This window comes from Cornus florida, unplaced genomic scaffold, assembly GCF_030987335.1.
Source record: "Cornus florida cultivar Cherokee Brave unplaced genomic scaffold, ASM3098733v1 CherokeeBrave_3.0.0_Hap2_Chr04, whole genome shotgun sequence".
NCBI classification, from domain to species: Eukaryota; Viridiplantae; Streptophyta; class Magnoliopsida; order Cornales; family Cornaceae; genus Cornus; species Cornus florida.
This window is the reverse complement of record NW_026775574.1, coordinates 84,609,945-84,634,679: the sequence shown is the minus strand read 5'-3', so window position 1 is coordinate 84,634,679 and position 24,735 is coordinate 84,609,945. Positions and strand designations below refer to the sequence as shown.

Genomic DNA, 24,735 nt, shown 5'->3' with positions numbered 1-24,735 from the left:
AAGAACTTTTTTTAAAAAAATTGGATGAGTAACAAAAAAATTTCAATGAAAGTCTAAAAGAAAGACAGAGGTGTAATGAATGAAGAAAATACATTATAGTATTAGTTTATAAAAATAAAGGATATATACAAAATCGCGTAATTCTAATAAATAAAGTAATGAGTCATGCTACGAGACTATGAAATAGTTGTAGAATAAATATAAAGAAATGGAGGTAGCACAATGCAGAAAATGAAACACAAGTTCCTTGCAACCATATAATTAATATATGAATGATCTTCAAAATTGCACTCCTCTAGAAATTGAATGATACTGATTTTTTCAGAACTATGTATGCATTTATTAGTTGGTTTTGACTACTTACTACGTATTGATGATCATGCAGTCCACCATGTACTAAAAGAGGTTGAAAGTTCATAATACTTCAGAATAAAATATACTTGGGTCTTAGCCGTTGAATATAGTGGTGGAATTCACTTAGCTTGCACTTGGTAATGAGAAACATTTTCTGTTTTCTGTTTTCAACTTCTAAAAAGGCAAAATGAAAACAAAAATCGCGTTTAATAAAATATTTTTATTTTTTTATAACAGAAAACATTTTTAATTTTTGTGAAGGAAAGATAAAACATCAAAATGATGTTTTTTACATTTTCGGTACTATAGCAGAGAAACGTTTTCACTAATGTTACTACATAGGAACTATTTATTTCAAATAAAATTCATATAAAATATATTATTTAATATTTTGTATTCATAATAAATTATCATATGCTAAATATATTATATATCCCATAATAAATGTATACATCATGCATATACATGTATTTATATACATAATTGGTGGGAATGTTTTTGTCTTGGTATATATAATTTTGTACTTATGACGTATTGGGTATTTTTAAGATTTATAATTTTTAATTAGATTTTCTAGATTTATGGATTTTTGATATTAATGTAAGCAAGTATCGGGCCTGAGTGATTAGATTGCTCCCTGTGTTCGATAGTTCGTGTTCAAATCATCTACCTTCCCCATCACCCTCCTCTTTAATCACTAACTCTTAAAATTCTTGCAATGAAAAAAATAAAATAAAAAATTTAAAGAATATTATGTACATTTTGTTACAAATATGTTGTATTACTAAACACAATTATTGTTTTATGTTTTCAAATTTGTGGCAACAATAAGCGTTAATAAACATCATTTCTGTTTTCTATTTTCACTCAAGAAAACAAAATCATGTTTTTGCTTTCTTAAAACTGTAAAAACAAAAAACAAAAACGTTACTAAACGCACCCTTAAAAGCTGACATCTCAAGTCTTTTTTATTTATATCCTCAAACAAATTTTTTTTCATCTCACACCATGATAATCCTTAAATTTTTATCAAACCTCCAGAAATTTAAAAATCACTCATTAGTGTACAAATTTTTATTATCTTTTGCATTAATGATCAATTAAATATATTTAGTTAAAGAATTTTGCCATCGAAATATCATATTTTTATAAGATCAATGGTCAATCAAATGTATTTGGTCAAAGAACTATGTGGTTGAAATATCACTACTCTCTACACAAAAGAAAGTAATATTTTGATATTATAAAATGGTATATTAATTATCAAGTACTCGTAATTCGCGGAAATCTCTAGAAAAGTGATGAAAACAAAGGAGAAAAGATGAAAGCAAAACGAAACTTTATGAAGACCAAAACATATTAAAAAGAAAATTTCAAAATTATTAGGTAAGAGTATTTTTAAAAAATAAAAAATAAAAAAATAGGTAAGAGTAATCAATTTTATTGATTGATGCTTAAAAAAAAAAAAAAAAATCTTTGAAGAAGAGTCCCGTTTATTATTATCATTATTTTCATTCCTGAAAAAGTATGCACACTCGACACAAGAAGTTAATTAAGCATGTCTATACAAATACATGCATTAATTGTATATATGTTAGATATTGTTATATAGAAAAGTACTATACTTACCAAAAAAGCATAATAGGCAAATATATATACTTGAGTTTGCAAAACAATATATATACTACCATATAAATGTAATTTCATATTGGTATATAGATTTGAATGGGCGTATTTAGATGTATAGATGTGTGATGGGTGCATATATACCTTTATATTTATATATATGACCATCCCGTGAACATATGAATTTCATTAAGCATTTTGTAAGCTATTTTGTCTTTTCTACAAAATTAATTGTGTAAAATATTTACAATCAAACAAACACCTGAATATATTTATTGATAACATTTTTTTAAAAAATAATTTACATCAAAATATCACAGTATAATATTAAGCCCGCCTAATTATGAAGAAAGGTACAAGTGTGTGGTCCGTGAGTGAACACCACTCTACTTATCATTTGCATGGCAAATGTTAAGAGTTGTGTGGAGTATTGTAGAGAGTTGAGAGATTATAGATTTTTATAGAGAGTAGAATATTTTAGAATTGCAAAGAATTTTGTAAGGTTGTAAATATCTAGAATGTGCACGAAGTTTTAGGAAGTAATGAACATACCTATAAATAGGTGATGAGGATAATTTGTAGCCAACAAACTTCAAGAGTGTGAGACTCAAAGTGTAAGAGTGAGTCACCGAGGAACACACTAAAGAAAATGTATGTATTATTAAAGTATTGGATACCCTATAATTCTTCAAAGGTATATAATGAATATAATGAAATATGACGTGAGTACAGAAGAGGAGTATATTAGATGGAAAAGAAGGGAGATTGCAACCCTAAAATAAATGTACTACGTAATTGATCTATAAATACATAAAAGTAAATAGTTGGGATGGATGTAATGGCCCTAAGTAAACAACCATTGGCAGCTAAAATAGAAATATTTGAATCATTTAGTGAGCTGAATGAGGTTAGCATTATATTAATAATTATAGACTAATAAAATAAAACACTTTGGGTTAGTAGTGTTCAAATCAAATATTTATAACATTGGGAGTTCAAATCCGAATATAGTTCGTTAAGTCTGATTACTCTATAAAGTTTTATTGGGCCTACATTGGGTTTACTTGTCTTTAAACTAGGCCCAACTGCAAGAGAGTAATCAAACTTAAGGAAGAGGCCGAAACAAAATCGGCTGGGACCTACTCTCGTGCTGCGCCCACAGTGCTTCATTGTCACATAGTGGTGGGCCTACCCTCCAATCCAATGAGAGAGTCGGCCCACTGACTCGGTTGAAAAATAGTTATTCTTAGTGGTATCTTTTGTTCCTACTAAAATGGTGATCGAGTGTTCAAATGTCCATCCAGACAAAAGTGGGTGTAGTTGTATGCGTTACTTGAAAATGTAAAAAGCAAAAAAAAAAAAAAAAAAAAAAAAAATTCTCACTCCCAATTTTCATTTCATTTTATTTTTATTTTATTTTATTTTTGATAGGTAAATTTTTTCGTCATCTTCGGAGACAGAAAATCAAGGATTCGTCCCATGAGGACAAAAAGTGAGCATGTGTTATTTGTTAAAAGTTTAAATAATAATAATTATTAATATTGTTATTATATTACAAAGCCTACAATTTAATCTGATAAATTGAGACTCGGTTTCCACAATTATAAATTAAGAAAAAAATACCAATAAAGGTCTTAATTAATTCTTCAAATTGTCTAAGCTAATTCTAGATGGAGGCTTCTACTTTTTTTTTTATCAAAATTTTTTTAACCGCATTAAAGAAAATTTAACCTTTCCCCTTATCAATCAAATTTCTCTATCTGCAAAAATATTTGGTGCTTTAAGAGTTAAAATAGTAAAAAGACCTTCCATAGGAAAACTAAAATAAGCTTCATAAATCAAAGTGATCAAGAATTTGCATGGTACTATCTTCATATCCAAACACAATGATGGGCATTAAATAATTTTATTTAAAAATAAATAAAAATAAATAATTAAGCTTCATTGTAATGCACATTACAAGACAAATGAATTTTCAGAATCCTGTAAGACAATATCAGCCATTTTACCCAAAATGCATCATTGAGAGTGCTCTACCCTTTAGACAAGTTAAAAAAAATTACATTTCCAAAAATATTTACTCCACATTTTGAGGACTTACAATGTCTTTGAACCTCTTTTTCCTATAAACTGCAATTCTGTAGAGCTCCATACCTCAAACGTTGGGGAATATAAATCATGACATGAGACGTGAGAATTTGTGTATATATTCTGCTGATATGAGACTATATATATATATATATATATATATATATGTATGTATGTATGCATGTATGTATATACTTGGAGACAAGAGGCTCTGAAATTAAGCCAGCCTTGATACACGTGAGAAATCATTTCATGCGAGCATAACACATTATTAAGCATTATGACTTCAATATTCACCATAAATCTAAATATTTGGGTTCTTCGTGGTTGCGGTATCGATTGCGATCGTGAATTTAAATCGGTTGAACTGGTAAGTTATGGAGATGTGTAACTGTATTGTATTCTTATAAAAGTGTTACGAATCAGCTAATACGATGAACCATGCACAATGTTACGCCATTCATCATAGTTATTTTCATTGATAAGAAACATACGCACAATGTCACATCATTCACATACCTACTTTGTTCCTTTAGGACTCAAGTCCTCACTATTTACTTTAAAATGTAGAGAAAATACCACTACACCACATGGCCTTTGATGGACCTATTCATTGTTGGCAATTTTTTTTTTCTACAAGTATTATATATATATATTTTTTGAAATTATATACCTATTAAATTTTAGTATTGTCTGCACTGAAATTATAAAAAAATTCCATTATTACCCTCTTACATAATTTTCAGAGTTCGCCCTGAACAATATTTGATAGAATTTAAAGGTGGCATATCAAAAATTGGATAATCACTTGTCCAATGAGGCAAGCCAAGTACATTGACCTCATGACTCATGTGCTAGCTGTTTTGGGTGAGTACTGTTGACTGTGTCCCTCTTTCTAAACCAACAACAAATAAGATAAAATAAAAATATATATATAGAAAATAAAATGTAATATAATGCAAAGTCAAGCTTTTGCTAAGGAGCTATATATATACACACTTCATAAACAGTCACTAGAAGACCACCGTTTGCATAATGTGTCTCGGAGAATATTGTTGATCATGCTCTTGCCTGTCTGAATTCTCTCTCTCTCTCTCTCTCTCTCTCTCTCTCTCACACACACACACACACAAACACACAGAGTGTTCAGCCATGGGTAGAACTCCTTGCTGTGACAAGACTAAAGTGAAAAAAGGACCATGGTCTCCTGAAGAAGATGCTACTCTCAAGAATTACCTTCAGAAATATGGCACTGGTGGCAATTGGATTGCTTTGCCTCGCAAAGCTGGTTCTACTCTCTCTCTCTCTCTCTCTCTCTCTCTCTGTGTGAATTGTGTTACTTGTTTCTAGAGAGAGTAATTTGCATAACTTTGATTGTTAAAATGCTCTTCTTTAACACCATTTCATAGTTTTTGCACTCAAAGTAATGTGTCTGGTTTGTCTCATTTCTAGGGACCAATTCATAGTACATATTTCAATTTTCATACATTGATATATAGTTGGTGTAATTTTGTGCATTGTTGGTTCATTTCAATCGAGAAACATATTTTTCATGTCATATCTAGTTATTTTTCATATTCATTACATTTTCATTCGACATGTATGACCTTAATTCAAAGTTGCACCACTTTTTCCAATATTATTAATTCAAATTTCATTTTCCAAATCAATCTTTCTTCTTCTTCAATCTCACCCCATTGATCGATCTTTTCCCGGTGCAGGTCTCAAGCGCTGTGGCAAGAGTTGTCGTCTGAGATGGCTCAATTACCTTAGGCCAGACATCAAACATGGAGGCTTCACTGAAGAGGAAGACAACACCATTTGTGACCTCTATAACAAATTAGGCAGCAGGCAAGTTCACACACACACACATAGTAGTTATTTCCTATGTTTGTGTTTGTAATTTCTCATTTCTTAACGGATTCACTTCACAAATGTGGTCTTTATAAACACACACACACACACACAATAGGTATTTCCTATGTTTTTGTTTATAATTTCTCATTCTCAACTGATTTAATACACGATTGTGGTTTCTAGAAACACACACACACACAGTTATTTCCTATGTTTGTGTTTATAATTTCTAATTTTAAACTGATTCACTTCACAATTGTGGTCTTTATAAACACACACACACATAATAGTTATTTCCTATGTTTGTGTTTATAGTTTCTCATTCTCGTCTAATTAACTTCACAATTGTGGTTTTAAAAAAAAAAAAACACACACACACACAAACATAATAGTTATTTCCTATGTTTGTGTTTATTGTTTCTCATTCATTTCTCATCTAATTAACTTCACAATTGTGGTTTTAAAAACACACACACACAAAATTTGTTATTTCCTATGTTTGTGTTTATAATTTCTAATTTTCAACTTATTTAATTCACAAGTGTGTTTTTTGATCAGATGGTCTGTCATAGCTTCTCAATTGCAAGGAAGAACAGACAATGATGTGAAGAACCATTGGAACACCAAATTGAAGAAAAAACAATTGGCAGCTAAAATGGACAATTATACCCTTCTTGGCTCAAGTTCAACACCACTGGTGCCCAAAATTGAACCATATGGTCTCTGTTTCTCAGCAATGCCAACCCAAAGTGGTCCAACTATGCCTGCACTCACTCACATTGGCGATGGACCAAATGTCGACATGGTTCACAACCCTATTCACTTCCCGGTTCTAGACCTCCCGGAACTGTCCCAATTCAATGCCACTGCACAGAACAGTTTTGGCGTGGACAACAGTGATGTGTCATGGCTCGGAAATGGCGCGTTTTCGACGGATTTTGGCCTCATGACTGGAATGTCACATGACCTTGTCAATGGCATGTGGGCTCAAGAGACAATCAGCGAAGTTGGAGCTCTATCTGCATATGCTGACATGAAAGCACAAGGAATGTGTCAACAAAGTGTTTCTAACAAGTACTGAAATTGAGGGTGACATAAATGTAAATCAAATTAAATCAAGTGGTTAAATGAAAACTCTGAAATTAAGTAGTTGTCTTTTATATATTATACATATGATGTTTAACTCAGATTTCAGTTTAGTGCATGAAGGTTATATAAATTTCAGACTGGTTCTGTGTGTGTGTGACGGTGTGTGGTGTGTGTTTTGATTAAGGTTTGATGGGAACTTGTCAAAATTGTATTAGGATATGGGGTGCTTACTTTTTAGTTGAGTGACAAGGACATGAACGTGAGGATTGTCATCAGCATGTCTGTTTGTTTGTTGCTGGTCAATGTCACACTAGTTGCATGGGGGTGTGGGTGTGGCCAGTTCAAAGCAGGGGAATATATATATACACACACACACACGCACGCACATTTGTGTGTGTAATGTTTGAATGTGTCGCAGATTCATGAAAACTTGAAAAGTAAAGAACATTTTTTATGTGATACTTTATATTCATAAAGTGTCCTCTCTTAAAATTGAGAATTTTTCTTCAAGGATTAATCATAAATAGTTGCTATTTATTTATACATTTTTTAATGCATTGAATTTCAAAGCATTATTTATATTGATTTTAGGGATTATTACATGTAAATGGTGCTAATGACTCATATATATTATTTAATAGAGTCAAAGTCTCATAGTTTAAAAAAAATAAAAACATGAAAAAATACCGTTTACCCTAACTGAGGTATCACTTTTTATTTTGCACAAAAAAGTAGTACCTGATACACAAAAAGTGATACCTATCTGCACAAAAAATGGTATCTATATGAATAAAAGTGGTACCTATGTACACAAAAAGTAGTACCCCGTTGAGAGTTAACAGTGTTTTTTTTATGTTCACGCCAGCATTTTGGTCAACTTCTATAAGACTTTAACTCCATTAAATAATAAACATGGGTACCATTTATTTGTAATAATCCCTTGATTTTAAATATCCAATGTCCTTAAACATCTCAACTTTCAGTATCTTAATAAAAAAATTATAGATTATTTAAATAATCTTTAGTATAAATCTACTTCAATTTATAAAACATGATCTTCCATTGACTTTTAAAATAGTAGTTATGTCCTTCACCTTAACATTTATACTGTTATATTCCTCAAATTTTATTTTATTTTTTAAAAAAAAGGAGATAAAAGATCTTTATTATCACTCTCTTTGTGCAAAATTAAAGTAACTCTTTGTTCTTCAATCCTTCAGCAATAAATATATATGACTTCATATAAGGCTGTAGATTCTCTCAAAATTAAATAAACTTGATGGTGGATATTTGCTTGCTCAATATTTTAAAATATGCCTTAATATTTTAAAATACAAAGAGTAAATTTGATCATATATATGAAAATTATATATTTTTTCCTTTTCTGTTCTTATCATAATGGGTTTTCTAAAGTCAAAGGTAAAGATCATGCTTATTAATAAAATTTCAAAATATGATATTATATCTTCAAGTTGCCCAAGATCAATTTTTCTATTATCTTTTTGGGTCTTAAAAATAAAATAAAACAAATGAAATTAATAGAAAATTGACATTAATGTTGTCTATATTAACATATAAAGCCAATGAAAATTTTGATTTGAAACTCAATTATCCGGTACATGGGAGACAGGGAACTACTGTGTTATTGTGCCCAGAGTTTGAACAACAATTGTGGTTCATTAATTGAAGGCTCTCTCAAATAAAAAGTGGGCACCAAACTTTGAGATTCATCCATGGCATTATTGTGTGTTTGTAGCACGAAATTGATGTCTTAGAATTAAAACTAAAAGTCATATATTAGTTTAAACTTGTGAATCTTGTGATTTTAGTAAAGCATAATTGAATTTGAAAATAAAATTGCATAAAAGTCACCCTTAATACAGAGGGATGACTATTTGTACCGTCCCGTCTCGCCCTTAATGGCGTTGGTATGGAAAATGTTTATGTACCGTAAAGGCGGATATGGATTTAGATTTTAAATCCGTCGCGAGTTATAGGATAAGTATGGGTTTTAAGAAGCATCGTCCCATCCCGCACCACCCTTTATATACTTTATTTAAAATATATATATATATATATATATGTATGTACGCACAATGATGTGTTCACACACACATATATATATCATTATTTACATTGTATAGAATTTATAGATTTTATCAATTTATTTATATAAAAAAAAAAATGTAAACGGGGTAGGTATGGATTGTGAAATTTAAAACCGTCACGGATATGGAACGGGTATGGACTTGTCCATAATTAAACGGGGCGGATACGGATTTAGGCAAACCGGCCTGTTGCCATCTCCATTAATACGTGACTTCACTTTTAACTAAGGATTTTCAACTAATAAACCTTAAATCACACATAGTGAAAGCGGGAGCGTGAAAACGATAAAATCGTAAATAGAGTGAGAGCGACGTCCATTTAAAAGAATTGTGTGACTTGAAATAAAACAATTCATATTTCATGAAGTAAAATACTCCGTATTTGTTTTCCTTATTATTACCAAAGCAATATATAGTATTAAAATTAACAAAAAGACCAATGAACATTAATTTAGATGGTATGATTTCCCCTCTCCAAAAAAGATATAGGGTGTTGGAGCCTTGCAAAGCGCAATAATATGGTTGCTTAAGGTTTCGAAAATAAAAATAAAAAATTAAATTTAGACAAGAAGAATGGGTCCAACAACAAAAAGATTGAGAAATAGTTTTAAAAATCACTCATTAAATGAGCATTACTGCAATTTATTATTGTAAAACACCCATTTAGAACATGTTTGGTAACATGTCTGATTGGTTTAGTCAATTCCAATTATATGATTTTTAGATCAAGAATCTTTCTTATAATACTAATCAACATTGATGTTCTTCTATAATTAAAAAGCTATGACTTTCGATCTTTGCAAAAAATAGGGGCTAGTTGAAAGTCAAAGACCTTAAAATCCTATGAAAAACACTACAATAATCGATCATTCAATCTATTGGAAACAATATTACTTACCTATCTACAAGACTAATTAAAATTATGTAATTCACAATTAATTTATTATTACAAATGAATTTATTTATTTTTATATTTTCTAACAGTGATCACATAATTTGACTCTCCAATAAGTTACATATTTTGACTTCTTTACTTTGTGATTAAGCCTTCATAATGGCCCTACTTTGAAGTTTTTTTTTTTTATTATTATATAATATTTTATGGAAGAAGCAAGAGGAAATGGAAAGAAAAGAGAACCGAGAGAGAAAAAAAAACGAAAGGAAAAGAAAATGATTTTTCGAATTTGTTCAACATGTCCCGACTGCACGGCCCTATTGAATTCAATTGTTAATCAGTGCTACCAAAGTTTGTTTTTTTTTTTTTTTTTGAAGTCTCTTGCCGTACTCTTTGACGCTGAAACCTTCAAATAAGGATTTTTTTTTTTTTTTTTTTTTTTTGGTGGTTAAGAGAGGGACCTTTAATTTGGTCGCATGCACAAGTCAGAAGTTGATGATGTTTGCTTGTGCAGAAAATTGTGAAGTTGTCGATCTCTACGTAGGATAAAATAAAGACTTTCAGTGTACCAATGACACCATTTTGAAGATGTCAAATTCCACGTAAAGAGTGATAAATTGTTACTTCGAGTCTAAATAGTGCGGAGTGTTGTGAGAGCCCGATGCATAGTTTGCTCTATCAGCCGATCCTAATGCATAGTTTGCTCTATCGATCAATACGCGACGTATCAGTTCGTAACCCTTTTACAAAAATTTGATACCGTTATTACACCGAGACTGATATCTAGAACCATGCCACGGATAGGATAGGTCATTGCAACTGATATCGACGGAGAAGATAGGTCATTGCGACTGATATCAACGGAGAGGATAGGTCATTGCTTGTCATAAGAGAACTCTCTTAATCATCTAATGCAGTAGAATGATCTGCAAAACCATGTTGAACTTTCAAAAGAAAAATAAAAAGAAAAGAGAAGGCAAAAAAAAATAAGAGAACTCTGTTAATCATCTAATGCAGTAGAATGATCTTCTGGTGTTTGGTTGTCCTAAATTACATTTAGGAAGAAAAAAAACATTGTGATATTCAACATAAATAACTTATTCATCAATTTATGAACACCTACCGCCAGATGGACTTCACCTCAATTTCGACTTAGGCCTTTGCGAAAAATAAAAATAAAAAGAATATTTTACCTGAAAAATGAAAATATTTTCTAAAAAAAAAAAGCCTTAAATTTAGACCATATAATTTAGTTGCAAAGACATATGTAATTCTCCAAAAATGAAGGCAAGCAAGTTGTTACTTCCTGCAACTTGGGATTTCATTTCCTGGAACTGACACCCCATGTCCAATTGATCTCATCACAATTAATAGCAAAAAATGGTGACATGAACACAGCACTGAAAAAAGCGAAATAACACTTTTTTCATTTTATGGGTAAAATGTGGAGTAAAATGTGACAAATTCAATTTAAAGGAGCCTAAAGGGTGCAGCAGTCTCCATTCTGAGTAGATTTTTATATTTATTTTAAGAATTCTTGAAATTGAAGAATATCATTACATGTTCCAAGAAAAATATATGAATAAAAATTCACAAACTTGTTCGGAAAACTACCGAGGTAGAATCCAGATTTTAAGATGAAATATAATTTACTTTTAAGGGCATCTGTACAATGTTTTCCTTACTAGTGAATGCACACCAAGAAAATTAAAATTGGGAATGGAGAGCAAAGGCAGCCCCAGGGACAAACCAATCTTCTTCGCGCAATCTCTTCTGATTTGGTACTGATAACTGCAAGGACAACCAATAAAACTGAATCAAATTATTTTCGAAGTGCCAATGCAACAAAATCTCCGTTCAGATCATTTACAATTTCAAAGTTTCACTGACTAATATAAAACGAAGAAAGTAAAAAAGAAAAGGCGACATGCAACGGAGTATGAATGATATATAGATGATAATTTTGTTGTCTTTTACATAGAATGAATGCAGAAGTAGGTGAAAATACAACAAATGATAATGTTAATATATATAGATATAAATATAATCAAGTCATTTTTTGGAATCCTAAAAGGGAGTACCCTTCATGAAAAATGTGTTTCAGCAGCACAAAAGGACTCGTCAACTACTTATGTATTGCAGCTTGATAAACATTGTCAGGTCCATTTCTTAACATCTTAAACTTCTGGGGCAATTGGTAGTCATGGTATCAGAACCTTAGTTGGGAGGTTTTAGGTTGAAGTCCCCACCTCTACATTTGTTCCCTAATTCTGTTCTAGGTTTAGTGTGCAAGTCCTCTCCATGGGAGATCATCTAGCATGTGGAGGAGGATATTGAAAGAACTTGGATATATTTATATGTTTTATCACCAATAAACACACACACACACACACCTAGTTTTCCCCTCTGGGGACTCGAACCCTCACCATCCACTTTGGGAGGAAGAAAAGATACCACTAGGCCACAAGGACCTCGGAAAAGAACTTGGATATACATTGTTGGACTCATTCCTTAACAGCAAACTTTTGCGGCAATTGGTAGTTCAACATTATATACAAGATATATTTTCTTTTTTACGTGTTACGTACAAGCTAAGTCAATCAGTTTGGGAAGGCATCCAAACACCACCTGCAATTATCTTTAGAATTACAAGAGATAAGTCATCAACTTAGAATTCTTTAATCTTTTTATGTGGAACATCCTTTTTCATTACAAAGATGCGTCCATAACTGTGCCTTGAAATGGTACCCTTCCCAAGCATGCAAATGCCTCAATCCCAGTAGCCCTGAGCAATGACTTTCGAATTTTAATGAGAATTTAGTGCTATTACTACTTCAGCAGTAAAAATTGAGGAACATAATTGTAAGATTAAAAAAAAAAATGTGTAAATGACCTCTCTTTAAAGTGCCATTTCTGCCTGCAATGCCGCAAGTTCATCATCCTCAGCTGTGTTCTTCTGAGGAGCTGGACGTGTTGGCTGCCTACCCGCAGGCACATGGACTGGAGCAGCAGGGGCAGTAGTGGCAGGCTGGAGAAGTTGTTCTTCCAACTCAGCTCCTTCCAGTTCTTCGAGCTCTGCTTCGAGTTCGTCCTGTAATAACACAGATGTAAATTGTATTTTTCTTCAAAGGAAGAATTGCACCATATAAAATTCCAAAACTATAAAAACCATACTTCATCAAAATCGGCTGCTGCACCAATAGGTGTTGACAATGCCTCCTGAATCTGTTTCATGTTCTCGGTCTGCTCATTGATCTCATCCATCGTTTTGTCCACATCATCAATGTTCCTGTTTTTCAAGAAGCTATCAGATGAACATGATAAAAAGGAAATTTTCCTACTCAAGTAGTAGCAAATTTGTAAAAGAGCAATGAATTAGCAGAAGGTACATCTCTTATCATGATATATAGAGAAACGTATGTGATACTTGCATGAATTCCTAAAAGATCCATAATGTACCCATGTTTGATGCACAACACTGCAACACGGGTATTGATATGTATCTGACACATATGATTGAACATGCATAATATTTCAAGATTATAATATAACTGAACATAAAACTCTCTTAGTATTCTTTTTGTAACATTATGAAACATTATTTCAAAATTTCAGAATCGTGGAGTTTTAAGGTTGTGTACCTAGTCATGAGTATTTTGTTTAGTTTCTAACCTACTAATGAGAGTTTTGTGAAAGAACACTTTTTTGAAAGGGGGATAAAAATAAAATAAAAATAAAAATAAAAAGGAAGAAACATTAGGCTTTTGGGTTTTGAGTAGTTGGCTGGTAGCTATTCGGCACTTCCACACTTTGGCTCCTTTTTGTCAGTGGACAGAGACAGAATTTAAGCCTAGCCGCACAGATGTTCTGTAACCATATCTAGCATGGTCGAAACCTCAATTCCTTCTCGTTGGTTGATCTCCACCTTGTTATGAACTGATCAACTTTGTGATATAGATTACAAACATGAAATATTTCGTAGACAATTAATAATTATGAAATCTTTCATAGACAATTAATAATTGTGGTTTTTGTTTGGAAAGAATTTTGCGGATCTAGTTTTTAATTTATGCTCCACTGATTTAATTATATTTATACATTTTGATTTGCTTCTATTTTTTGAGTTTTGACTACAAACCCAATAAACCCGACAACCTTACCATAACCCGACAGGTTCTGTTCGGGTTAGACTCCTCGGGTTTACGGTCAGGTTGAGTCCAGGCCTAGGTTGAAAATTATATACCTCAGGTTGAGCTTGAGTTGACCCTTCAACTCACCAACCTGTCCGGGGTCGCACCCCTTGCTTATATTGAGGCTGCGAATGCCATAGACCAAGATCTGAACACTAGATTGACATGTACTAGTCTCAAATGCACTTTCTCTTCAACAATAATTAGCATGCCAAATATTAATCTAAAAATGGGTCCGTATATCTTATCCTACATAGCATGTAAAATTGAGCTGTGTTTGACGCAATATAAAGCAATAATATTACAGAAGATTCTTATTCGTGCCTGTAGGAAGAACCCTTTAACTCGTATACAAAGAAGGCATCCTAAGCTGCAGATAACTTATTTCTAGAGGGACAGGTATCATCATTGGTAATGGACCTAATGGTAAATCTGTTCATTTTAGGACAAATACTTGGGTGTCTTTTTGAGAAAATCTCAAAGCAATTCCATCCTGTGATTTGATGCTCCTCTCAGCTAGAGCTGATATAATATTCAGAAGCTCATCTATGGAGAGACTTATCAAAAAAAAAAGAAGAAGAAGAATAAGCTCATCTATGGAGAGAGGACCGGCTACAAGCATTTTCCAATCAACTATCTATTGCCTGCACCAAAGATAATCCCTTCCCCTGTATTTGACTTTCCTAACAAGATGGGATCTTCCTATGTTCTTCTGGTGAATTCTCAAATAAGTCCATTTCAAAAGCTCAGAAATGGGAAAAGCTATGGAAAGCCAACATATTAAAGATATAAAATTCTTATATGGAGTATTCCATGCAATGCTCACCCTCTTACAGCAATCCTAGCAGAAAGGTTCCAAGTGGATAATGCGAAGTGTCCTCTCTTTGAGCAGGATCTGGCTGCTTTTCCATCAGAAACTTTTCTCATTTCCTCCAGCTCAATGTACAGAAGCTACCCTAAATGCCATGACCCGTTGCTGGCCCCAACTATATGGATGCTAGGAGTGTAAGACTAGAGACAGACACAAACTTTAGTATTAATACAAGACTCAAACCTTGCATCCTCATGCTTGTCAACCCATACTTCCCAAAACAAAAGTTCTCATGAATCCATAAATTATGCTCATGGGTCCCAGGCCAAAAGACCCAATCTTTACTCTCTATGCAGCTGCTCTCTTCAATAGATTTAGAAATAGGAGGAACAAAGCTATTCTTTGAAAAAGCTAAGGTTTGCTCAAAGACTATTACTAAGAAAGAATTCTTGTGGATTGAAGAGTTCAAAATTATAAGAATTCAAATACATTCTGGATAACGCAACAATGGGCTGATAGTATATTCTCAATAATGCAACTCAGTCTCAGTGGAAGATAAATATAGTGAGATGCAACTTACGTTGCCTTCTGCATGGCTTTCATTGCAGATGCTCCAGTTCTCAAAGCATCAACAGTCTCTGTTGTCGCTTTTGCACCTTCTAGCATTATCATCTGAAATACAAAGGCAACATTATTAAATTTACAAATATCTTTATGAAATATACTAAACAGATTAACAAAAGATTAGAATGTTTCATAACAAAACACTACAAGAGCACCTGATCGTGAATGCGCAATTGAAAATTTCCAAGCTGTTCAATTTGCTGTTCATAGAGCCTCTTCCTCTTCAAACATTGTATTGCCGCTGAATAAGAGCATTAAGTTAGAATATTCCAAAACGAAACAGTAAAACAAAGGGAAAATATCACTTACCTCACTCAAGGTTAGGCTTAATTACACACGGTACCCCTAATGTTTCAAAAATTACAGTGACCTCCCTCCCATGTGAATGGCAGTGGGTCCCGTTTGAAATTCATGTGCAAGTACTAATATACCCTCTATTATTATATTAATATGACATGTTGTGAAATTATTTTATCGAGTGACACTTTTAACCGTGACCTTTAGAATTCAATCCTTTGTAATTTGATTCTCAGTTCTTGTGCACCCGACCCTGTTATCCAACCTAAAGCTTTTCTATACATATATGTGTATATCTGCTTCATTTTCTTGCATTTTCTCTGCAACCAAACGGAATTCTTTCAACTTTATCAATACCTTTAAGTCGAAGATTTGAACTGGTAAGATCTGAACTGGTGGAAGCAAATAGAATTTATAATTTTTTTTTTTTTTACTGTCTTTATAGAAATTTTGTGATATATACGCATATATGTTCACTGATATATGTATGTGTGTGTATATATATATAGGGTTAATCACTCTTTTGGGGGAAAGCTACACCTCTGTCTCTCGCCATTGACAGAGCTGAAGGATTTCCATTTCTACTACCAACGATCACCAACTCCGGCCACCCCTCTTAGCCCAAAACCCACTACCCACCGCCACCGATATGTACGCAAATCATTTATATTATTGCGACTGAACTTCAACAAAGGCTTCCAATTAATCCCCTTATTGAACCAACCCAACCATATACACATTATGAGCCTTAGATTGATCTGATCCCAGACCTGAACTTGCCACCATTGTTGAACACATCAAAGTCGGCCTAGTTACACCACCACAACCACCACCACTCCCAACTCCACAACAACAGCCACATACAGCCCCCACAACCACCACAATCCCCGCTCCCAAACCACTGACTCCATCTCCACCCGGACGACCACGTATTCCGGCATGATCTGCCACTGACACCACCACATCCCCACCTCCACCCTCACAACCACCACAATTTTATTTTTATTTTTTGATAAGCCACAACCACCACAATTAACTCATTACTCAATATAAAATCAGAAACACAACGCTCACTTATTCACTCCCGTCACCGTCGCCATACTTACCTCATCGGCGACTATGGGGATTGGGGCAGCTCTCTAGATTCCGACGACCATGACGTCTATACCTCCACAGCGTCCATCGATTCCGGCAGTGATCTGCCATGTGTTTGTGGAGGAACCAATCGATTGCGTAGGCGAGGTCAGAGGATTGGGTTTGGTTTGGCTGATTGTCCTCACCGGCAAATCCATCTGCATTTTCTCTCACTTGCTCCGAAACGGTGCGATTTTGACGGCGGGTGGGGTAAAATGGGGCGGCAATGATAGGTTTAGCATTGAAGCGCGCAAAGATAAGGGCGGTGGTGGCAACGGTGGCGACGAATGTGGTTTTGAGGAGAGAGAAAGGGAAGGGGCTTAGGGTTTAAAGAATTTGGGATTTAAGGTATTTGGAGGAAGAGGGGTAGAGAATGATGATGCTTTGATTAATGATGACCATGATGATGCTGGTTGTGTTGGTGGAGTTCTGAATGAGAGAGAAGAAATGGGTCTTGAGAATAATGGAGGTGGTGATGGAGTGAAAGAAGTGGTTGGTGATGGTACTGTACGCAACAAGAGTCTCCATATTCAGAGAGAATAAATGGGTCTATGGGTAAAATGATAACAGAGGGTATTTTAATCATTACTGTTTTTCCTGTTTTCTATTTCTATTGAGGGTATATAAGTAATTTTATTACAAAATAGGATGTAAATGTCTTTGCAATCTTTCTTAGGGAAAAGGTGGTCTTTCACCCTCAAAATGTCTGACATCATCAAAAAAGGGTCATTGACCAACGTTGACTTTCACCTGGAGGGGGAAAGTGTTATGACCGAGCTAACGTTGAGGGAAGGCGTTGTAATATTTGAAATGTTAGGGGTAACACGTGTAATTAGGCCTAACCTCGAGGGAGGTAAGTGATATTTTCCCGTAAAACAAATAGCAAAAGCTTTTGTAAATGCATCTTTAGCATTAGCAATTCAAAAGAAAGAGCAACATAATGTCATAATTACTGCATCATTCCTTTTTCATATTATTGATGCATAAACAGAATTCCAAATACCAAAGTGCAGATGACATAGCATCTAGATCAAGATAACACAACATAATCATGGTGAATAAGTCAAGATTGGGATTATAAGATATGGAAGCGGGAAGCAGGAGCAAAATAATAGGAGTAGGAGGTAATTACAAACAATATAACTTTCTAGAAAAGCCCAATAATCGCTTTCCCGTGAACTATTTTAACAGGAAATATCATTACAAAAGGCAATAACAAATAATTGTTAGGAGAGTAAATATGGAGAAAACTAAATATAATGAACCAAGATCAAGTGAGAAGTCAGATGACTTTGAAGGGTGTTTGGACATCCTACTAATGATATATTGTAACCCTTAATTTGAAGGTACATATTCATCATTTAGATAGAAACACTACTAGATAGAGGAAACGAAACATTATAAAAGAAAAGGACGTCATCTGTTTGAAGAATTCTATTTTGTGAAAGACAAAATTACCTAACACAAAACAAAACTCAACAAATTGGACCCCTTTGACATGTAAAATAAAGCACAATAGAATGAAATAATCTCATTAAGTAATCAACACGATAAAATACCATACTAAAGCATCTAGCCTGTAAATCAAGCTACAAATTCGACATTCTAGTGGAGAAGAACAGACAGCCTTAATCTATCTTGAGTAGTTTTCAAAAAACCCTTAAAACAAAACATGTTCTTTCATAGGTAACGATTACAAACTATTATGATCGTACCCCTTTTGTTCTTAGCTCTAGTAAATTCCTTCGCCTTTTCAACCTCTGCACCAGCTTTCTTTATAAGAACTTTCTCCTTTTTCTCTAGCATTTCAAGAGTCTGCATGTAGTACCAAAACAATATTTTAGCAAATGGAAGGAAAATGATGCAATAAAGCTAACAAGAAGCATTATGTTGTCATGAAAAATATAAATTAGCCCCTTCATGGGGAAAGAAACACTTTATTGCTTGCTGACATGGCAAAGAATTTATTACTAAAGAAGGTCCCAGTTCCTAACAAAAGACGCCTATATGCAACAAAAATTTCCAGCCTCCTTAGGTAATAAAGGATAAGTAAAATAATTGACCAAAGCAGACAGACACCAGAGAGCCTGTTCAGTTAATCGGGTTCAAAAAAAATGTCATTGGCGTCAAGAAAATAGTTCTAAACCCTCCATACGACAAGTCCTAATAATAAATCAACTCTTAACACCCATCAAATTACCTAGCTCCATTTAATTTCAAGTAAACGATCCACCATTGGACTGCACTGTCCTGTCATAAATTCCAAACTAATGAAATTTCAAGTAGCACGAAAATTAGAAGATGCCCCATCAATATGCTTGAAATCAAAGTTATTTTATGGTATAAAATTTGAATGTGTGGATGTCAAGTTGACAAAATCTGATAAGCATGATGAGCATGCAAAGAATGGTTCATCTAATAGTAGATTAGGAAAACTGTGACTCCCATAATACAATAATTAATCTAATATAAGAGGAATAAGAATAATAAGTCTTACGCTAGCAGCATCAGCCAGGCTAATACCCATTGTTAAAGTTTAAAGCATTCTGCATGACCAAATTTTTCCAAGGTGGATAATAGAAGCCGAGCAACAGACAAACAATTAATTAATTACTGAAAATTCGCTTGACTAGTTGACTGTGTTGTAAGAATACATGGGTCACTTAAGAACTCTAGTTATACATGCATTGCATTTTTATTGCTGCAAATCAATGAGAATAGCATACATACTAATGAAAGGGGATCTTTAAACCATATTCCATCTAGATTTGCTGATCATTATTCCCGACTTTCAAACAACATCTGCCACATAATGTAAAAAAGTCTGCCTAATTAAAGAAATCTTCGGACCGTATTAACTCAATAATTTGCCAATCTCTATTCACTAATTTCAAACAACATCGATCACTTCTGTTTAGCACCTTGCACGTTATACATGCAAATATACGCAATGGTGTTTGATGAGTAGGACTATCAATAATAAGATGAACATCAAGCATTGAGATGGATAAGCATGACATATAAAATATGTGCAGTCCAGTAAATCTAGAAGAAGAAGAAAAAAAAAGTAAAAGTTGAATGAAGTTGTAATTTACATATAACCAAGTCAATTTCACGTTAACCACAATAGAGAAGTTCATTTAGACGCTTCCTGATGAACAATTTTATATCAAAAATCAATAAAATAAATCGATAAATTATGATTTTTAAATCTGAAATCCCATATAGATTGTATAGTGACTTCTGCCAAAAAAAAAATTACATGGACCACAAGCACATATGTAAAATCAATTAAATCAAGAAACCAATTCATGGTTACAGAATCTGATCAAAATCATACCTCATTTAATTTGTCTAAAGTTGCTACAGTATTTGCCTCTTGCTTAGGTTTCCCAAACATTCGATTAAACATGGCTGATCTATTTGTTTACTGATCCAACTTTATGATCTGCTCCAACACAATCAAGATGATCAAATTATTCAAACCCTGCAATAACATCAAAGTAATTTAATCATTTTATGTAATCCACCGATCCGTTAAAAGTAACATAGATCTTCAAGGTCATATACATACCAAATAAATAGATATAAATATATATGTATATGTATCTACGTGTTTTGTATATAAGAAGAATTGAAAACTGACCTGTCAGCGAAAATCAGATTTAGGGTTTGATTGAAGTAAAACGACGAGTGAGAGAATCAATTTGGGTGGAATTTGAGTTTGTAGTCGGAGAAAAGCTATGCGTTTGGAGACGAAAAGCTGTCTCTCTGATTGCTTTATGAAAACGGAGAGTGGGTGACGGTTTGTGAGAAATCTTTATGTGACGGACAAATCATCGTTCAAGGGTAAAAGAGTCAACGCCTTGTTTGGTTGGAGCAACAAAGGGAATGGGAGGAAAGGTGGTTGATGGATAATGGAAAGGAGTGGATGAGAGAGAAGGAAATAATGGAATGAATGAGGAGTGACGTTAACTTATTTGTCCAACATTAGATTAAATGAACTCTGTTCGGCATAAAAGAAGAAAAAAAAAATTTTGGATGGAAGGGAAGGGAGAAATGATGGATGAAAAAAGGAATTGGGCACCTTTTTTTTTTTTTTTTTCAGTTGGATTGAAGAAGTGAAAATAAATTTATAATTATAAATTTATTATATTCGTTAAGAGATAAATAAATAAATAAAATTTAATTATTTTTATCATTATATTTAATAATATTATAATTTATAGATGGTAGTATTGTAATTTAAAACTTATACAATTTAAGATAATATTTAATTCAAAACTTTTATAAATAATCCACCTATCTTCTCTCATTTCTTTCGTTCTTTTCTTCGTCTTTTACAAATTTACATACTTTATAAAGAAAGAAAATTTTATTTTAGTTCAAAAATTAATTACTGTATTTATTTTACAAACTGATAAAAATTCAAAGTAATTTCTTTAAATTACATGTAAAAAGGATAAAAACACTTAAAATAAGAAGTAATATATAATATCAATTTAAAAATTAAATCTAGTAGTTAATTTTTTAAGAAAAAACAAGTAATTTAGGAGCTCTAAATCGATTTTATTAACGATTGATTGTCTATTATTGACTTAAACACTTTGAAAGATAAATACTGTCTTAATTTATTACTAATTAGGTGCTATTTAATAAAATTGAAAATTTAAATTACTCTAACTGAGGGCGGGTTCATCAGCATGCATATTGTAACAACCCGAACTCGGAGGTCCGAACCATTAGTCGGGTCTTGACTCGGACCCGAGGTTTCCTAGGTCTAACTCATCGTTTATAGAGTCAAACATCATCATTAGGATCGAACTAAGCTTTCCCAATGGCTCCAAAACATGCCTCGAGACTCAAAAGTGGAATAACAAGGAAATAAGGCAAAGTGGAACCAACCAGTGCATTTCAGTCGACCGATGGAGAGCTTCGGTCGACCAAAGCACACCCCAAATAAAACCAAAAGTCCAACAGTGAGATCCCGAGAGCAGCAAGATGGTTCGGTCGACTGAACCCCATTTCGGTCGACCAAAACAGGAGATGCTGAGAGCTTGCAAGAGGTTCGGTCGACCGATGTGCCATTTCGGTCGACCAAAATGGCTCCTTCGAGTCCTGAACCTGTTATTAAGGTGCTACTCTTTTTATAAATGAATGGAAACTGAAATAGGAACTTTGGAATGGTCCAAATCCGAACTAAACAATCAAAAATGTATCATCAACAATCATGGACTAGAGTACTAACACATGATCACATAATCACCTTGCAACATCATTTGATACAATTACATGAGTTTTAAATTTAGGCTTTACATCATGGGTAATTTACATCAAAATGGATTCAAGCTTCAAGTTACATTATCCTTTACATACTAAAATGAAGTTACTACATCTGTTATATATATGCTTACAAAACGAGTTCAAGTTCTACAAAATTTACATCCAAAGTACTCTTCAAGTCCCCTCAAGCTTGAGGTGTATTTCCATCTGTTAATTCTTTACCGTGGCCTGAAAAATGTTAAGTAGGTGGGGTGAGCAATTTGCTTAGTAAGTGGCGCCTAAGACACACCTCTTGAGTCCCCGTAAATCTAATACAAATAATAGAACAATGGGAATCGGGGTCATACAATGTTAAGAAGAATATAATATGGTTTCCAATCTCAACATAAATAATATGATGCAATGGGGATGCAATGCATGCCGATGTCGCTCTCCATTTTCACATTTAAAACCATCACTATCAAACTGTTAATATAACCCGCCCTTTGGTGACCCCGCAGCGACACGAGAAAAAGATTGGCTAGTGTCTCTGACCCTTGGTACCCCCGCGGCGTCATTATGAGGCCCAGCTAGCTCAACCACGCTAGGGCGACTCCCTAGTTCCCTCTAGGCTATATTAACACTCCGGCCTTTTGGTACCCCAGCGGCTACCGGATTTTCTCAAAACCGATTTAAAACAATTTTCTCCCGAAAATCCCCTTTTACTTTATTCAAAACATTACCCATCATGCAATCCAATGATGTACATGCATGTCTCATACTTTTAATGTTATAATAATGAAGGATTTTCACATAAACACCATGAGGCAATCTTTCATCCATCATTCATAGTATGTTAACAACATATTAGGCATAGAAATTTATCACATAAGCATGCTTTTCACACAATATATTTAATACATGTCCTTGCATAACCACATATACACAATCAAATCACTTTAAACTACAATTAGCACAAATAATCATGTTAAGACACAATTCAAGTAATTTGACTCACAAAAGTGCAAGAATATGTGGATTAGAAAGTCCCTACCTCTTAATTGCGCAAAACCCTTGAAATGGGTCAAGAAGTTCGAAACCCAAAGGGAGACCCAAAGCTGAAATTGTTGGTACTCACGCGTAGAGCTCATCGTGCTTTTCGTTTTGCCTCAAACGACACTTAAAAATTCCAAGTAACAAGGATGGAATCTTGATTCAAAGCTTGGTTCCAAAAAGAAAAGAAAAGATGAAGAGAAATAAGAAGAAGAGAGAGAGCTACGGAGAGTGAGAAATTTTGAGACAAAATGTTGTCTCAAGACCACTTATGTGGTTAGTGGTGGGGCCCACTAATACCATTTTATGTTTTTTACTTTTCTTTTGATTAAATTTCTACACCATATATACAAATAGATGCACCACCACATAAATACTACTTAATCCACATAAATTAAAATGCACAAAATGCAATTGGACCCAACCACAATCCCGTACATAAAATGTGAAAAGACGAAATTGCCCTTGCAGCAATAAAATTTATGAAAAATTGAAAAATGCTGAAAATCAGAAACATCACACATATCATTACTCTTTTACAAAAAGTTCATCATATGAACGTCTTGTTTCGACGTGATTTATTTTCTTTGAATTTTTTTTCACCATCGCGCAAGCTTCCACATTTGATTAGTTGAAAAACTCAATTATAGAAGTTGTAATTAATGCATCTTTCCTATTTTTTTGAAACAATAAAACTTCAACTTTTAAGACCAAATTAAATTACATAAAATTCAATAAAAAATCCATCAAGGTGGAACATATATATATATATAACAAGTGAACAAAAAAATGAAAGAAAGTATAGAATAAAGTATATTCATATATATTCAATAAAAAAGAACTAAAGTTAAAAAAGAATTGTTAAAAATAAAGAAAAAAAATAAAATTACAAAGAAAGAGAAAATAATTTTAAAGGATAATCTGGTCTTAAAGTTGAAGTTTTATAATAAAAAATAAATAAAAAAAAATACATTAACTACAACTTATTTTTTAACTAATCAAATATGCGACTATGTTTAGCACTTCTCAATTTATATATATTTATATTTTACATCAAAACAAAAGAGTTTAAAATTCTTTTATTTTGCTCCATCATACCAAATAAATCTTTTTTTTATCATGTGATATCCTCCCCCATCAAATATTCCACCTCTTCGGTCAAACAAAGCATCAAATGGACAGATTTGAAATGTTCAATACTTCATAAATTTTGTCATAACTAAGGCTGCAACTTAAACGTTGCTCAATATATATGAAATGTTTACTTCTACTCCAGCAACTCAATCAAAATTTAATGGATTCTTAAATTTTAAAATTTGGTTGAAATTTTGAACTAAAAATTTAAAT

At 33.1% G+C, this 24,735-nt stretch overlaps 2 protein-coding genes across 3 annotated transcripts; one reads left to right on the top strand and one right to left on the bottom strand.

Moving 5' to 3' along the window:
* The first annotated feature begins 5,111 nt into the window (after nucleotides 1-5,111).
* Nucleotides 5,112-7,151, top strand: LOC132302289 (transcription factor RAX2-like). The gene is made up of 3 exons (XM_059799133.1): nucleotides 5,112-5,356; nucleotides 5,790-5,919; nucleotides 6,484-7,151. The coding sequence occupies exons 1-3, from the start codon at nucleotides 5,221-5,223 to the stop codon at nucleotides 7,004-7,006; spliced, it is 789 nt and encodes a 262-aa protein (XP_059655116.1). The 5' UTR covers nucleotides 5,112-5,220; the 3' UTR covers nucleotides 7,007-7,151.
* Nucleotides 7,152-11,505: 4,354 nt separating this feature from the next.
* Nucleotides 11,506-20,875, bottom strand: LOC132303740 (vacuolar protein sorting-associated protein 32 homolog 2). Of its 2 annotated transcripts, none has more exons than XM_059801129.1 (8): nucleotides 20,720-20,875; nucleotides 20,414-20,560; nucleotides 18,789-18,888; nucleotides 15,798-15,883; nucleotides 15,599-15,690; nucleotides 13,192-13,306; nucleotides 12,911-13,108; nucleotides 11,506-11,808 (listed from the first exon to the last, which is right to left on the bottom strand). In XM_059801129.1, the coding sequence occupies exons 2-7, from the start codon at nucleotides 20,483-20,485 to the stop codon at nucleotides 12,917-12,919; spliced, it is 657 nt and encodes a 218-aa protein (XP_059657112.1). In that variant the 5' UTR covers nucleotides 20,486-20,560; nucleotides 20,720-20,875; the 3' UTR covers nucleotides 11,506-11,808; nucleotides 12,911-12,916. The 2 variants fall into 2 exon arrangements, with proteins under 2 accessions (XP_059657112.1, XP_059657113.1); XM_059801130.1 differs by having other exon boundaries at nucleotides 20,414-20,521; nucleotides 20,720-20,864.
* Nucleotides 20,876-24,735: the final 3,860 nt, after the last annotated feature.